The following is a 17197-nucleotide window of genomic DNA, read 5'->3' on the forward strand; positions in this document are numbered from 1 at the left end:
CCGGCTCCTCCATATTAAACACACAGGAATGGGAGTGGTATCGATCTACTCGTCCAGCACAGGCAGAAAGCAAATAAGGGTATTTACCAAAATTTCAAACTATTCAACTATTCAACTCACTAGTTTACATCAATGAAATAAGTAACTAAATATCAAACATTCTCGGCATGACTCAAACTAACTTTATTCACACACTGACATGTAGATAAATACACAACTGCTTTTACTGTAATTGTTATTCAGTCGTTAAAAGACAGCATTCCTATGAAAGAGAACTAAGAGGACTAATAATTACTACCATCAACAGTCTCTCTTGTTCTTGTTCACAGACTGCTAATATATGCAGGATTATCTGGATGTTTACATTCGGGTTTGACAGATTCCCTCTTTGAATCCAGTCTATGGTCCTGTCTTAGTCAATCAGCTATCCATATGTGCAAGTATATGCACTTTTAATGACTCAGATGTTTGCAAGCATTTCACCAGGCATCCTTGCCTTAGTTCAACAATAAAGAGTAGAGAAACAAGATGAGAGGATGGATCTCATGGGGACCAGGGCTATTGCTGTACATGCAAAACCTGGAATAATTATCATTCCTCTCTCAATCGAGATAGAAAGAAACTCAGATTTGTATTTTACACTGTGCTTACCAGTTGCGTGTGTGAGGCCCCAGACCTCCTGGCCATACACATCCGTCTTATTCCAGACCAGCCTGTGGACCAGACCGGGCCCTGCGGGATACCAGCGCTGGTACAACCTGCCCTGGACCGACGCACGGACGTGCACCTTGGACAGGCCGCCCAGTGGGGAGATGGGCGACAGCGGGGAGGGAGGCGTGAGGAGGATCCGCAGCAGAGAGAGGTAGCCTGCAGCTCGGGTGCTCAAGTAGTTCAGCTTCACAAAGGCTCCTGGGATTGAAACTTCGTCCTGCACCGCCTAGGGAGAAGAAGATGGAGAGCGGAGTGTGAAAAACAGGTGACGGAAGAAGTGGATTAATGAGAAGTGAGACGGAGGGAATCACATAAAAAAGAAAGGTGTTTTATTATTACCTTGTATTTCTGTAATGAGCTCATGTAATAAGTACTGGTGACAAGTACAGGAAGAAATAGTCCACCGTATATGTGCGAGCCACAAAGCTGTCACAAGAAGTTTTCAACTGAAACATTCTCAATTTAATACTGTAACTTACATAAGCAGATTAGAACCATCAGCAAGAAGATGAACTATTGCTATTTAGTTTTTCTTAACGGCTGTTAGCAGGTCCATGTGAACACTGGACAAGCCCGTGTTTACGTTTTCACGTGGCAAAAAACTCAGTGAGTTGTACGTAAGCCAGTGAAAAGTACTCACAGTTATTCATGCGTTCTAATGTAGATGCCGCTCGAATCGGTTATTAGCTTCAATCAAACGATCTATGAGACGAATATCTCTGACACATTTTAGAGGCTTTGATTTTATTCCATTTATAAACACAGGTGAGCACAGCAGTTGCTGCTGAACAGAAAGTACTGTTCCCTCCGTTTCACTCGCTTGCTGCTTGTTTGTCCTGAGGTGCTATTTGTGGCGAGGATAAGATGTTCCTGCGTGTTGACAATCTGCTCCCAGCAATCTCATCTGATTTTGTGAGTTTAAACTCTGGAGTGCATTAATGAGCGAAAAGCATCACATCACCGTGCGTCCAGCTGACACCAAAGTACCTTTGCATTTAGTAAGTTGGAACTAAAATGGTGTCGGGGTGAGGTTTTGGTCACTGTATAAAAAAAAAATCTTTGGAGTCACATTGGAGGGTAAATACATGATCACCAGTCTGACCTCCACACCTGACTTTCAGCCACCTAATTTGCTTTTGCGGTGGGGAAGTATATGGATGGAGCACAAATTTGCATTTGGGCTCGTTCCTTATTTGCATGATGCAAATATGAGCTAAATTTGCAAAAGCCCCTGCGAGACCAGGTTGGTTTGTTGCTGAGCTGTTACAAATTGAGCTTCATTCTTCCCGCCTGTCATCTGTAGACGCACAGCAGCGCGTTGCTGCAATTTAAATAGGAGGTGGTTTCTGCACCTGTAGCTCGGGCACAGCCGGCCCCTTCTCTGCACAAGCTCCCGTGTATCTGGGGAGCGGGTAGGGCAGCACCAGCGGGTACGGACTCAAAACGCTCCTGATGTCACATTTAGGAGGTTGAGCTTCCTCCCTGGACATGGTAACCTGATCCAGGACCAGGAAGTTGTTGTTAGGCGTCCAGATGGTGCGCGTCTGCTGCAGGAAGGGCGGGCGCTGGAACATCAGGGTCATAGACATCGCACCCAGGGTCACCAAGTCAAAACTAAAGGTTCAAATCACAAAAAGTGGTATGTTATTGTAGGGCGAGTGGCAAAAAGAGGCGCTCAGCCCTTTAAATATTCCTCCTGAGGGTGTCTCTACCTTCCATCCTGCCTGCTGATGGTGTAACCGTACTCTGGATGCTGCGGGAAGGTGATGTTGACTCCAACCAGAGGAGAGCCATCCTGCAGCACGACGCTGCCTCGGATCACAGCCACCCGACTGGAAACGCAGAGAGAGGAGAGGAAGCTGAGCGCTGACAGCTTTACAATGATGGAGAACATAATCATTGCTTGAAGAGAGAGGCACATTGTGACGCACTCGCCGAACGACCTTGCATAAAGACAAAAAGCGAATGCATTTATTCTGCTCTCTACAATTCCCCCTCCTATAGGCATAGAAATCTGCCACAGATTGCCAGGATACAGGGACCGTAAATATAGCTTCACCCACAGTAAAACCTTTCAACACCCTGTCATATAAAAAAACAAAAGTCCGCACATCATGTTTATATTACAGAGACAGCGGTACCTGCAGCAAAAGTGGCCGTGTTGTTCTTTAAATAGCTCTTAAACCATCAGTCAAATCGCGACTGGTTCAAAAAAAATCCATCTTTATATTTGCAGGTAAAGTGTGAAATACACTGCTTAAATCTGGAATAATCGCTGAACTGGTCAAATGAAGACGGATTCAGACACACACGCACACGCACACACACACACACACACACACACACACACACTGATGGAGCCTATCTGTTACTCCAGAAGAGGGATAAATGAACGATGGTGAGGTTTCCCCGGGTGGCTGCATTGCCCCGTTTGTTACTCTGGTCCTGAAAGCTGCAATCGATTTTCCCCTCTGAAAAAAACAGCCACATAATTAATTTATTTGTTTATTCTACAAGTTGAACCAGGGGAGGGGAGAGAGAGAGAAAAAAATGCACGTTGCTATTTTTCAGAGAGGCATCACTTCTTGTTTTCCCAAGCCAAACTTTCTAGGTCATCATCAAGACGGTGAGATGTATTTCCCCTCTTAGACGGCGGTGAGAGGCCACTGAAAAATTAATGGTGACACCCTCAAGACTGGTGTAACTGAATGATACATTGAGAATTAATATGTAACAAACAAATACTCTGCAGCTGTAGCCTGACACTGACAATGATAGGACAATGCACTGTCATGTGACCGATCTCCAGGGCAACACAAATCAATAAGAAGAGTCCGCAGGCATGTCAGCACATGAAAAGCTTCATTCACATGCAGAAGCACACACTCATTAAACAAATAATGGGTAATGGACGATTTAAAGCATGAATACAGATGTATTTACTCCATTATCTGCTCTTCCCGTCTTTCAACATACCATACCATACCGACTCAAGGACACAGTCGGGAAACAAACACATAAAGGTATTGGCATGCACACGCAGACACAGAGCACACAAAGAGTAAACAAGCACATACCTGGTATCAAAGGGCACGTCTCCGGGGAGAGTGTGTGTAGCCGCTTTGCCAAGGAGGAAGCGTATGCGCCTGTAGAAGCTGTGAGTGTGTGTGCTGGCAGGCGAGGGGGGTGCGGTGGAGGGCAGCGGGCTCTGCTGCAGCAGGGCCAAGGGGTCGGCCGAGCCGTGGCACAGAGGGTCGGAGCCGCAGCTCAGCTGCTCGCAGCAGTCCGGGTCCACGCAGTCGATCAGGCCGTCTGAAAGGGACAGGAAGTTCGAAATGTATCAAATGAAACAGTTAAACACAAGACGCACACATGCTGTTTTATGAGAGGAGTTGGCTCTTGAGAGGGTGCTTGAATTTACACAGTTAATATAAGATGGACATTAACATCTTTATAATGCACCATTAACAAAGGTTTTAATAAATTTAAGTGACTAAGACGCCGAGAACAAAAACCTTAAAGGAGACCTATTGTGCTTTTTAGTTTTCTTCCTTTCCCTCAGTGTTTTATTTAAGTTCTTGTGCAAGTGAAATATCTCTATGTGTAAGAATGGGTCAGCTTTTTAATTCATAATCCAAACAGTGTTTACTTTGTGGAGTTTTTTGAGTCTTTATAAAAAAAGACAGGAGCTAAAACAGCATTTCAGACAGAGGGGGACTAAAGTACTGCAGCACTGGACGTTCTGACAAAACGAATGTGTTTGCGCATTAAATCATGTAAAGTCATTACAGCAGTAACCCAAAATAAAAAAGAAAATTGCACAATGTGTCTCCTTTTATGTCCAATGTACTGTATACGTTAGAAGTGCAAAAGACACGAAGCAGACCTCATAAAAACCTCGGGACTGCCAGGAAATCATTTCAAATCATTTTTAAACACTGAGAAACTCAACTGGAGTAATCTAATCGACAACAATTAACTCCACATGTATCATCATTATCACGAGTATCAATCAAATGAGATTCATTAGGGGACATTAGCATGCAATTATAGCGTCTATTACTATAAATCAGGCCTGAATCACCGGCACTATTTAAATGTGATCCATTGAAGTCCGGTGTAAACAGTGCGATACAAAGCGAGGTGGCAGGTAATAGGAGCCAGGCTGGCATTTGTGCTTCCTATTTCAAGCCTGTTTCTGAAAAGGCAGGAAACAGTGCTGACATTTAAATGCATCTGACCCCAGAGCAGAGAGCTAAAGGCCAACAATATTCTATTATAACCTCCTCCTACAAAGGTAGCATAGCACAATGGTCGATTTCCATAAGATTCACTACTTCAACTTGAAAGCACATTTATTAATTGAATTTCTAATATCGCTGTCAGTTAATAGGCCGCACCGGTTTGCCGATTGTTATGTCGGCGCGCTTGTTAGCTGTTACCCACAAAGAAGAAGAGTAGAAAATGATTTTGAACATTTGCTCCACACGTAAATCTAAATGTGCATGTCATTTCGCTGCGTCGCGAGCAGAGAAGAGGAAACACAGTTATTTTTTTCACTGGAAGAACAATGCGCACGCTCTTCTCTCCCATCCAGGCGGAATAATTGAAACTCTCTCTTCAAAGTTCCTCTTTATTCTCTGATTACCTGTGATAGCATCTTTCCATCTCTGTCTATCTTCAGAGACAAAAAAGATTGCGACGAGAGGGAGCCATGAGAGCCTACAGTAGTATATATCTGCCAATTAAGGGAGATGGCTGCATTGTGTGGTCGAAAATTATGGCATTTGAAAAGCTGTGCAGAGACGTGGAAGGATGGAAAGATAAGAAAAGTGTAAATGGTCTCCATGAGGCTTTGTTAGTGAGTCTTTCTCCCTGGCATAACAATGCCTCAGCTGAAGGGGTTTGAAACCTGCAGCACAGACACTTCCATCAATATTCATATGACATTAAAATACCACATAATGCGACGTATATTCTTCTTTCCATGTAGTGCCTTATAGTATATATTCAAATGCATTTTTTGTTTGACTGTAATGTAGAGAGAAACCTGTCTCTTCTTCCACCCACTCACCACCTCAACTCCCACCGTGCTTATACCTACTAGAACAGAGAGAAGGAAAAAGTCATATTAAATCAAATCAACACGGATACTGTATATATTAAAGGGGCAGTGCGGCAGTTCAGTACTGTGCGTCCTTCCGCATGGGGAACTCATAAGAGATGGGTTTTAAAAGTAATGAATAGTTTATAGTTATATTGAAGGCAGCAGAGGCAGCAGATCCCTCCTGACTTTTAGTGCAAATGTGAGTCGTATAAATACAGGATCCTACACTTCCCATAATGCAACTAATGGCACTTTTCTGGTCGACCCATAATCCCTGCCAATTCCCAACGAATGAAACAGTCAGGCATGCTGCTCTCACATGTGCCTGCTCAAATTAAGACTACAGCCAGTCTGGCACATAGGATATTCATGCACATAGGATATTTATTGCATGTTTACAGACACCCCCCTTAAGCATTTCTATCGGGAGTATTAAAGCCACGAGACCGCCTCGGGCAGTATCAGCTGTGGGCCTGCGTTGCTTTCTTCGGTTGGCAGACGAAGACTAAAGCCACCGAAGATCAGCCGACTCACATCTTGTTTACGTTTATTCTTATGGGGGGGTAAATGTCAAAAAGATATTAATACAGTTGTCAGAAGTGTACACCTTCTCTTGTGTGCAGGGTTACATATTGTAGAGGTGTAGTCTACTGCTGTTTGATATGGATATTTGCGCTAAGGACGAGTGGGTCCTAGCCTGCCGCTTATGAACGTTTATCGTAAAATCACCTGGAGTTACAAGTAATGTTGCCTGACTCGACTGATATGCATGTATGCGTGTATGGGTAAGACGGCTCACTGAATGTAACTGGTCAAACTGCAGCCATTAAATCCTGAGCCTGTGGGTTGTTGACTGTTGTCAAGGCAACCAGGTGGCTTACAGCGTGTGATACATCACCCATAAACAAAGAGGAAGATTGAGACAAATTTTAGTATGAATCAATTGCTTAGTAACTGAAAGTAGAAGAGAAGAAGATTAGGGATTTTGTTCTTCGGTTAATGATAAGAATTGTAAATAAAAGAAAGATACAGAATGAGGAGTGTCAATAAAAGCCTACTTTTATTAAGTATATCTTTTAAGTTGTTATTGTATCTACTAGCGTATTGATTCTAAATGTAAATGTCTGGTGAATACATGGTTGTACTGCATTTTGAATCCTGACATTTTGATATACCACATGTTACTCTGTTGCTGTGAATTTATTAGCTTGTTGAATAGTTTGAATCGAGACGTCACGGTGTCATTTGTATTTCCAATTCAGAGTTGGCAGTTACATCTAAAGAGTAAAGCCACTGATGATCGGCTGAATCTCAACTCGTTTCTGTTATTCTTACAGAATAATTCATCTCTAAAATGTCACCCCCTGAGTCAGCGATCACTCCACTGGTGTAACATCAGCAGCCAGTTAGCTTAGCGTAGCGTAAAGACTGGAATCAGGGGAAAACAGCGAGCCTGGCTTTCATTCAAAGGCAACTAAATCCACTTACAAGGTTCTCTACAGCTCACTGATTAAACACCTAATTTGTTTAATCAATACAAAACCACAATGACAATTTGTGGCTTAATGGTTGGGAGTTATATGACTACATTTTGGCTGAGCACAAATACTTCCTGGAATCTTCCTCAGACTTAATGCACCTGCCACTGAAAGGGCAGATAGGATTGTTTCAGTCTTCTCATCTGACTGTCTGCAGCAGAGTATATTTCCTTAATGCTGAATCAATTCCTTTAAACGCTGCATATTTAGTTTGTTACCTCTACCAAGGATGTTGTCTTTTCATCAGTGTCCCTTTGTTGGAGGATGGGTCTTGGCCCAAGATTACTTTAACTTCAATTAATGCGTGGCTCTTGATTGGTACCTATGATTGTGTGCAAAAAGTGATTCCTGGCCCTAAGAATTATTCTTTTATTACATTTTTTTAATATAAAAGAGTAGTTTTCATGTCCAAGCTAAACTCTCCCCTGATTTAGGTTATTTGTTTCAACTGTTTAACACAGCTGATCTCTGTGTAATGTCTTTGGATTGCCCCTTTAAAGAGCCAAAGTAAGCAATGGTTCGGTTTATTAAAAGGAGTATAAATTAGCAGTTAATACACTCAATGTGTTAATGTAATAGCCACAGAGTGTGACGTTCCTTTACTTCTTAAACATCACAGATGACCAATCCAGTAATCACAAAACATAATGAGAACTATAAGATTGAACATAATCCATTCATGCGATACAGAAACCATCCTAAGCGCCAGCAGAGCCACGATCCAGCTAAGACTTGTTTTCTTTTATTGTTCACCAGACATTTTTCATTGTACAGCTCTGTGGTCATAATCCTGGCTAAGGACCTACGATTCATGTTTTGAGCAGTCATTTACTCCGACTTTCTGAAGTGCTGGCTTAGTCAGTCAGGCACCTTTGGTAAACAATGTGCAGGGGAAAAGAAAGGTTATGCCGCAGCTATCAGCAGCCCGCACCACCTGGATAAAGGACTTCAAAAAATGTGTATGTGTGTGTGTTTGAGGCTTCCCGCTGTTGGACACTCACCACAAAATGTGGAACCACATGAAATAAACAAAAGCAAAAAAAAAAAAAAAAAAAAAGCGAGGAAGCTTTTACTCAACACAAAAGCAACACCACCTTGTTTGCAATGATGGATTACAGCAGCGGCTAAACGGGCATGTCCATAATGGATATTTGATGGAGTTCAGTGAATGGGCACAGTCGAAAACAATGTAATATTGCACTACATTCTTAAAAAAACGTGCTGGAAAACAGCCTTAGCTGGGACGGAAGCGATGAGGAAATGATTGTAATAAGCGAAACTTCTGCTACACGGGAAACAATCTTTTCCCGTCTCTTCACCTGAGGAGAGAACGACACAGCCAGGAGACTGAGCGACACACACCTCTCACTTGTCAGCAAACACGTCAACAGCAAAGAGGCAGAAATCCATTCTGCACGGTTTGCTGTATTTAGACTTCTGAAAATTGCTCTAAGTGCCTTTTATCTTAGCAGGTGGTATGCATATTAGACATTTAGCTATGATAAGAAAAAACAAAACAGACATACACATTCGCGCACACACACACAAATACATATTCAAAGTAATAATGACCAGCAGGACTCTACAGGAGTCTCAGCACGACTGGGACAGCACGGAGGGATGAAGGGGAGGAACAATGAGGAAGATTTCTCGGCAGGGGAAACAGGAGCGGAAGTAATGGAATGGAATGGACAATCTGCCAGAGAGACAGAAATGAAAGAGGTAAGGAAGAGAAAAAGAGATAGAAAATGATAGATGATGTTTCGAATGTCACCTCCGTCGTTGTCGGTTCCATCACTGCAGTCAGTTTCCATGACAACGCTGCATCCAGGCCCACTCCATCCAGTCTGGCAGACGCAGCGCCAGCCGCTCTGCTCCAGGGTACAACGCCCATGCCCGCTGCACAACCCCGGGCAGCCGTCTGAAAAAAAATAAATAAATAAAAATAAAAAATAAAAAAGGTGTGACACATGAGCACATGCACACACACAAACACATTTTTGGCTCTCATGAGCATGTTGGAGGAGCACATAGGAAATTCAAATCTCAAATAAAGATAAATTACCTTTCACAACAACGTCCAAATCATGTGTAACTGTGGGGAGAACAAAGTGAGAAATGGGTATGAGGAATCAGTTGTAAATGCTAATTTTCCCAATGAAGGCGACACCTTTTCTTTTTTTCTTTTGTGCCCATTAATCATACTAATCACAATATCACAAAGAATAATTAAACACTCCCACATGCACACACACGCAGCTCACCAATGTTACAGTGCTCTCCCTCCCAGCCAGGCTGACAGATGCAGGTCCCATCGTGGCACTGGCCGTGTTCTTCGCAGCGAGGATGGCACGCTCTCTGGTCGCACGCAGCGCCAATCCAACCTTCCTCGCACTGGCACTGGCCCTCCGAGCAGACACCGTGGCTGCCACATGGCACCGGGCACAGCTCTGCCGGATAGGTGGGTGGGGACACGTGTGAGAAAAGAAAAAAAAAAGCGCGGGAGTGTGAGAGGAAGAGAGAGTGAGAAACGAAGGAATCGAGCGGTGGAAAGAATAAAGTTTAAAAAAAAAAAAAGCACACACGGGACAAGAAGAGAGAAAAAGAGTAGAGAAAAATTCAGAGCTGGGGGTGAGACATTGGAGGTAGGTGAAGGAAAAAAAAAAACAAGCGATAGAAGAGGATAACCTCTGAGACTAAAAAGTCTACTTTCTCACAATACACAATCTTCCCACCTCTAATAGCCAAACTCCCTGAAGGAGGGGAAGAGTGAATAGACTCGTAATAACAGCCAAATGATTTGTATTTGCACTGCATATTTAAACTACAGGGACTCCAAGTCAGCTCTATTATTCTTTCTGACATTTTGATCAGATTTGATGGGTATGTTAATACCCTCTCTTTTCCTTCACCTCTCCATCGTCCCCGTCATGCTTTCCTTTTCACTGTCCCTCGGCCTTCCTCTCTCCCGCAACATCCCCTTAAAATCTCCTTTTCTCCGCACTGCTCACCATCTAACTCTCCACCTCTTTCTCCCTCTCTCTCGCTCTCTTTCTCTGCAGAAGCAAAGCCTCATCCATCAGTAAAGAGAGCAAAGTGCTGGAGGCACACAAAGACTACTTATCCAGCTGCAGTAAAAAGTTATTTCAATTTAAATATACATAGCATGGAGAGGGAGGAAAAAGTGGATTAAAGTTGGAGAGTTTTTCAGCTCTCTATTAGAATTACATTAGCTTAGCTATGCTTCAACAAGGCCAGGACGTAGAATTGCCGGGCCCTTTTGATTAAAAGCCCGGCAGGTAGCGAGAGGCCACTCATATCTCAGATATTCAGCCACGGTTTGTCATTATCGTGGGCTATATCACTATATTAAGGCATGCATGCACCTGAGCACGGGAAGCTAATGCCAATTGCCCGCAAATCACTGACGTGCATGGCAAAGCGGATCCTTCCCAACGCCGGCGTTAAGTAAGTGTGGTGGAAACAGGAGTGGCAGTGCTATAATGCCTATTTTCCTCTCAGTCAGTTTAAACTGCAAGGACACTGCTTAGCACAGGGTGCTGCATTCTATATTTTTCAACACCACGGCACTCATGCTTTAGCTTTCCCGTGACAACGGCTGCCTTTTCTTCACATATCTGTGCAGCACGTCTGCCTACTTCACCCCGGAAAACCTTACAGAGTGCAGAGGGTAACCAAGGTAGATGTAAGAAATCTTTCAGAAGGCATATTTAAAAAGCACGAATTTACGCATATGTAACATAAAGGTAAAAGGTTTTTATTGCAATAAACATCAGCAAGCTTTTTAAATGCCAAGCTGGAGCATCCCTCAGAGTAGCAGTCTGTGAAAGGCCTTGCAGCAAAGTGAGAATGGAGGTCTTTTTCTTTTTCCTCGCCTGACTCTTCCGCCCCCCCTCATTTGGCTGTAGGGAATATGTGCGTTAGTACACTGCATGTGTGTGTTAGACTGGAAATGCACAGTAAAGTGTGGAGGGCGGACTGGGGGGGGGGGGCGGGGGGGCACCAGAGTGCTGCCGTCAGAGAGTCATGAGGGGAAATCTCATTTACGACCGGCATGAAGAGAGTGCAAAGAAGCACACGTGCATGCAAACACGCGCACGCACACACACACACACACACACCCACAGAGCCATTTCACAGAGTGGCTCCGATCCACATTTCTCTCTCATGTCTATCAAATCCCCAGAAAATAGTATCTGGCATGACCGTGCATACTACAAGAACACTGGCAAACTAGTGATGTGCAGCTGCAATTTTCCCGTGTTTTTTTCCGCGGCTGAACAATAATCCGCAGGTCTTACCAGTGTAGCAGTCTGGTCCCGTCCAGTTGGGCTGGCAGGCGCAGGTGTCTGACTCAGGGAGATAGGTGCCATGTCCTGAGCACTGCTCCTGACAGGCTGGCAGCGGGTCATCACAGCTCACTCCTGCCCAGCCTGCCGAGCACACGCACTCGCCGCGCACGCACACGCCGTGCCCACCGCACTGAGGGTCCACGCAGTCCACTAGAGAGAGAAAGAGAGGACAAAAGGAAAAAAAAAAAAGCAAGAATGAGTCAAGGGTGAGGGGAGGGAGTGAAGGGGAGGAGGGGTGGGAGGGCGCCTGCCTCATTATAATCACCAGTTCACCGAGTATGAAAGCAGTGTTCTTTGCATCCCATCCAGGAGTTAACCACCCCAGCTACAATCCCTGTATCTGTTCCACAACATTACACTTCATAGGACACTTAGAACTGAGGCTTTGATAAGGGGTGAAATGGGTTGGTTTGTGTGTGTGTGTGTGTGTATGTGTGTGTGTGTGTCATGGTGGTCTGTGCTCGGCTGTGTTAGTGTGTGTAATTACAGCTCTGAGCGCCCAGCCAAAGCTCAGCACAGTTCAGTTCAGCTCAGCTCAGCTCAGCTCCGCCGCTCAAGGTCAAACACCTGACTCGGTCTCCACAGGCCGAGGAAGTGGCGCCGACAGCAGGGCGGTGTTTCGGGACAGCTGCGCCATCCGGTTATGATCAATGTAACATCGTAATTGTTTTAAATATCGCAGCTTTGTTTGTTTTGGCTAATTTATTGGGTGGTTTTACAGTGGACAGCTGCAGGTGGAGGATGTGACAAAAGGGCCACGGCTGGTTTCCAGTACAACTGTAAAGAGCGACCTGAGCTACTCGATCATTAATGTGTCATTTGAACCACAGACTGTTGTTTTGTTTTTTTGTTTTTTTTTACTTTCTTTACTTAATGCTCAACGTTTTGGCTACAATATAACAGTAGCAGCAGTGTACAACAGAAATGTAACATATATTTAGATCTTTTATTATTCGTATTTATTGCCAGAACTGCCACCAGACTGTTTCCTGTGCAACAACAGTATAATATTGTGTATAAGATATGCATAGATGCAATTTTGTAAACATTCATGTCTATAGGTGTTAGATGTTATTGGTAAAATTCAAGATAATACAGGTAGATTTGTGCACCTTGTACACTTGGTATTCTGTCATATATTTACATATTTTTGAAGCCTTTCTTTTTTGGTATTTTAATAACCTATTTCTACTTCTTTGTGCTTAAGTTTAGATGATTATTGATGTGTTATATTTCAGTAAGTAAATAATTTCCTGTAAAGGAGCAATCACAATCTTTTTGTGTTTGTATGTCTATATATGCATGTGTATATCTAATTCATGGGGAAAAAAATGTTTTATTCAAAATTGTTTGTGGTGTCTTCGTGTATGTTTCAGGATTACAAGATAAGCTTAAAAGAACCATGTTGATAGGACATTAACTTAACTAGATTTTCACAGATTTTATAATTTTGCTTTTTTGTACCTCCACCTATATACTCTGTTTTTTTTTTGTTTTCATAGTGATTTTGTGTTTTCTTCTTTGTGATTCTAAGTGAATTTATGGACATTAATCTTTGATGGACATCAAGAGCCATTCCTGAAAAGAGTACAATGCAGCAGAGGCCAATCGAAGAAGCTGAAAACACAACTGACATATCTATTTTTTTGGGTGGCAGCGTTAGCACACCTTTGACTATTTACATATCCTGTGGACACAAATCAACACTAGCATTTTTCATGGGCTGTGGGTCATGTCTCTGTCTCTGTCTGTTTTGGTCTTAACCAACTCCTGAGGAATGGTATCTGCCTCTCTTTGAGCCACATGTTCTATGTTCTCTAGCTAGCTGCTAACTTCTGTCTGCCTGCCAGTTGGTGCTGGGCAGGCTGTAAACAGCTGCCTGCTGCAGCTGGAAAGTGGGTCGATGTGGGCAGAGTTGCTGGCTGGAAAATCAAAACAATGATGACTGTTTTCCCAATTAAAGGTTTATTTTGGAGAGTTGGTTGGACTGATGATCTGAGGATTAATGATACCATATGCTTTGCAGATTGCAAAGCCCTTTGAGGTAAATTTGTGATTTGGGGCTATATGGATAAACATTTACTCGACTGATTTTGCCTGACTTCAATAAGTCGTGATAATTCTATATTTATAATTCTATTCTATATCAACAAGTCATTCATTTAAACATATATATGGTGACATATCATGGCGTATATGTGCTTTGGAGAGGGTGAAACTCCTTACCTTGTTCACAGTTAACCCCTTTGTAGGCTGGACTACATATGCAGATTCCCTGGATGCAGGAGCCGTGGTTGGAGCAGGTGGGGTCGATGCACTGACCTTCCTCCACGTTACACTCGGCCCCCTTCCACCCTGCTAGGCACACACACCGTCCTTTCTCGTACATGCCGTTACCGCTGCACAACACGGGGCACGAATCTGCAAACGGGACAAACGCAGATTACACCCATGTACTTGGTAGTACACACATGCAAACACACACACATGCGGTGCTGCAGTATATTAGCTGGGGGACCGCAGTAACCTACGGTGAGTGGGGCTACGCTCTCTTATCTCAGCAAGTGCGCGGATTCAGCAAATCCTCAAGCAGCCCCTGTCTCCCTCTCTTTCTCTCTCTCGCAGAGACACATACACATACACACTCATGGGCACGTCTACACACACATACACACACACTCCAGCTTATCCCTCACGCTGTTTCAATTTACTCAAGCACCACCTGAGCCCGGCTACCACGGCAACCCAGGAATTGTAGAAAATCCCCCCCAACGTCACCTCACTCGCTCTGAACAGGCCGTGAAAACAATCGTGAAAACGGAAGATTAGGAGGGAGAGCATTAGGGGTTTATAGAATGAGGGTGGAAAGCAGAGCTATCTCCATGCAGAGATGGAGAGCTGTGTGGCTAATGTAATGACAGCCAGGTAGAATAAAGTCAGCGAGTGTCTGATGATGACGCGCTGACAGTTACACGCGCAAACGCACAAGCCTCCACCCCACTGCAGCTGGAGGAGGTATGGCAGCTCCAGACTTCAAATGGATTAGGAAGACGATCCGGAACCAACAGCTTTTTTTCCGGGATAATTTGCAATGAAGGCCCTGTGCGTTCATGCGTGCGGGCATGTGTTATGTGTTTGTTTGATCCTTTGTTAAATCTAACACTCTGTACCCCACAGTAATAAATTCACACTTCACTTTTTACAAGTCTTGCCAAAACTTGCTGTCTAACTTTTCAAACAGAGAATATTATAACGCCAGCAAATGAGCAAAGATGAGAGGAATGAAATGAATAAATGATGAGCGTAAATAAATCATAGAGTGTGATATCACATCAGCTGTTTCTACACAATGAGACAGATACAACTACAATAATTTTACAAAGAAGGACAGCGGGATATATATATATATATATATATATATATATATATATATATATATATAGAGAGAGAGAGAGAGAGAGAGAGAGAGAGAGAGAGAGAGAGGGAGTGGTGAACTGAGGCAGGGAGCAAGCAAGAGGCAGAAAGGGAAACAAGTGACAGAGAGGTGAGACGGCAAAAGAGACAGAGCTGTGCAGATGATATGGAACGGTCGCAGTTAAAAGATGGTGAAGCCATAGATGTTAGAGATAATCTATCTCATTCTTCTGTGCCATTGAAAGCCATTATAGTCTAAAAACATTTTAAAACATCAGTGTACCACATGAGCACTGAGTGATGTGTTCTCTGTGACGAACATGGACACTGTAGTTTATTGTGAGTCATACTGTAAATTATCTTAGCTATTATTAAACGAATAGCTTTGTCTTCCAGAATAACCAGGGGTGCAAACAACACAAACAAACAAAGGTCCTCTAACATTACCTATACCCTGTAACACTTCATAATAAAGGTGCAATGTGTAAAAATTGATCACCTGTGAAATTCATACTCAAAATAAAAAGGTGTCAGCACATCCCTAGAGTAAACCTTAACTGCTAACCAAGGGAGTGTTTTTAAACCATTAGCACAGAAGCTATAAAGTGGGACAGGTCAGGCTAGCTGGTTAGCATGCTAACTTCAATATCGTAACGCAAAAGCCTTTAGATGTCATAGGGCCAGAAATGTTACTCACATTCTGTTGATGATTTAGTTTTGATTGTTTTCAACTGAAATTCTTAAATTTTGCATCATTAGGGTGCACATGATACACATTGTGCAATGGTAATAACATTAAGTTATTTACATTAATGAGACAATATAATTTTGGAGTGCAACACATTCAATATTTAGTTTTTTATAAAGAGTGAACACGGCTCTGTGCAGCAGCGGGGGGCCGTGGCATCAGCACTATGGCTTCTGGCTCTACAGACTGAGGCTGGACTGAGGCTCACACATTATCTTATGGGGAAGCAGACATAAACAAAATGGAGAGTAGCGTGGTGCAACAACTTGCTGTCGTAACACACTACCTACAAACTAACGCTAGAATTATGGGCAAGACAAGGACTTACCACAAGGCGTTACCCTGTTGTCTGTTAGCTTACGTGATAAATTCAGCATAATATATCAGCAGGATCTATTGCTCCCTCTTAAAGTATATGTTATTTTAGCAAAAATACAATTTTCATTCTCTAATAAATTTCAGTTGCTCAAATTGTTTCAAGTTGTTTCAGTTGTTTCAAATCAACATCTGCAGCAGGGGAGGTGGGCTGCCCTCTGAGTCGATAGAAGTCGTTTAGTGTTAAAAAAACAAAACAAAAAACGTATGTGTGGGAAGTTTTATTGACAGCGCTTGAAAACAAAACAGCAGAATGGAAGCGGCGGGAAATAGAGAAAGAATTACTGTTGAGTGTGCCCGGTCCGTCGGTGGACTAATGGAATTGCTACTGCAGAGATGTGCATTACACTGAATTCATTAGGACCACAGGTCAACATGGAGGAAGTGTTGAATTTTCATTAACAGAAAACAGCATCAACATTAGACTATAATGGAAGCACATTAGAAAACAGGAAGGCAGTCTGACTAAAATGTGAACAAAAAAAAAAATATAGACAGGGGAAACAAAGAAAAGGGCCTTGTTTATTTTATAGGCCAGTTTTATTGAATAAAGGCTCGATTCCTTCCGTAGTTAAGGTGAAGAAAGGTCCCAACATAATTTAAGAGTCTGCTTTACAATGTTCTGGTGCAGTAAATAGTTCCAGTGAACCAGAAGTGTATTAACGGCTGAAAATAGTCCCTTGCAGATGTACTGTTTAAGCTATATTAAATTACCGAGCCTTAGGGCCGACTCCTGTTTTCAAATGCACTGTATCAATAAAAGTATTATGACTTGACTTATCCGATATCTTGACAGTGATCTTGATATCTTACCTTTGGCACAGTCCGGACCCAAGAATCCAGCGAAGCAGTGGCAGTGTCCGGCCACGCACTCTCCGTTCCCATTGCAGTCGGTGGAGCAACCATCCATTGAGTCTGCACAACCACACAC

The 17197-nt window shown here is 43.1% G+C and overlaps 1 protein-coding gene across 2 annotated transcripts in view; it reads right to left on the reverse strand.

Annotated features, from left to right (window-relative positions):
• tenm1 (teneurin transmembrane protein 1) overlaps positions 1-17197 on the reverse strand; it is a 192145-nt gene that overhangs the window by 66439 nt on the left and 108509 nt on the right. For both annotated transcript variants that reach the window (XM_037076301.1, XM_037076300.1), the window contains exons 9-18: positions 17080-17181; positions 13956-14150; positions 11679-11879; positions 9621-9806; positions 9422-9451; positions 9131-9277; positions 3789-4023; positions 2424-2543; positions 2064-2325; positions 652-937 (exon numbers count right to left, since the gene is read on the reverse strand). In XM_037076301.1, the coding sequence (XP_036932196.1) occupies positions 652-937; positions 2064-2325; positions 2424-2543; positions 3789-4023; positions 9131-9277; positions 9422-9451; positions 9621-9806; positions 11679-11879; positions 13956-14150; positions 17080-17181 (1764 nt within the window). The remainder of the gene's footprint in view (positions 1-651; positions 938-2063; positions 2326-2423; positions 2544-3788; positions 4024-9130; positions 9278-9421; positions 9452-9620; positions 9807-11678; positions 11880-13955; positions 14151-17079; positions 17182-17197) is intronic.

Source organism: Acanthopagrus latus, chromosome 18 (assembly GCF_904848185.1).
Source record: "Acanthopagrus latus isolate v.2019 chromosome 18, fAcaLat1.1, whole genome shotgun sequence".
NCBI classification, from domain to species: Eukaryota; Metazoa; Chordata; class Actinopteri; order Spariformes; family Sparidae; genus Acanthopagrus; species Acanthopagrus latus.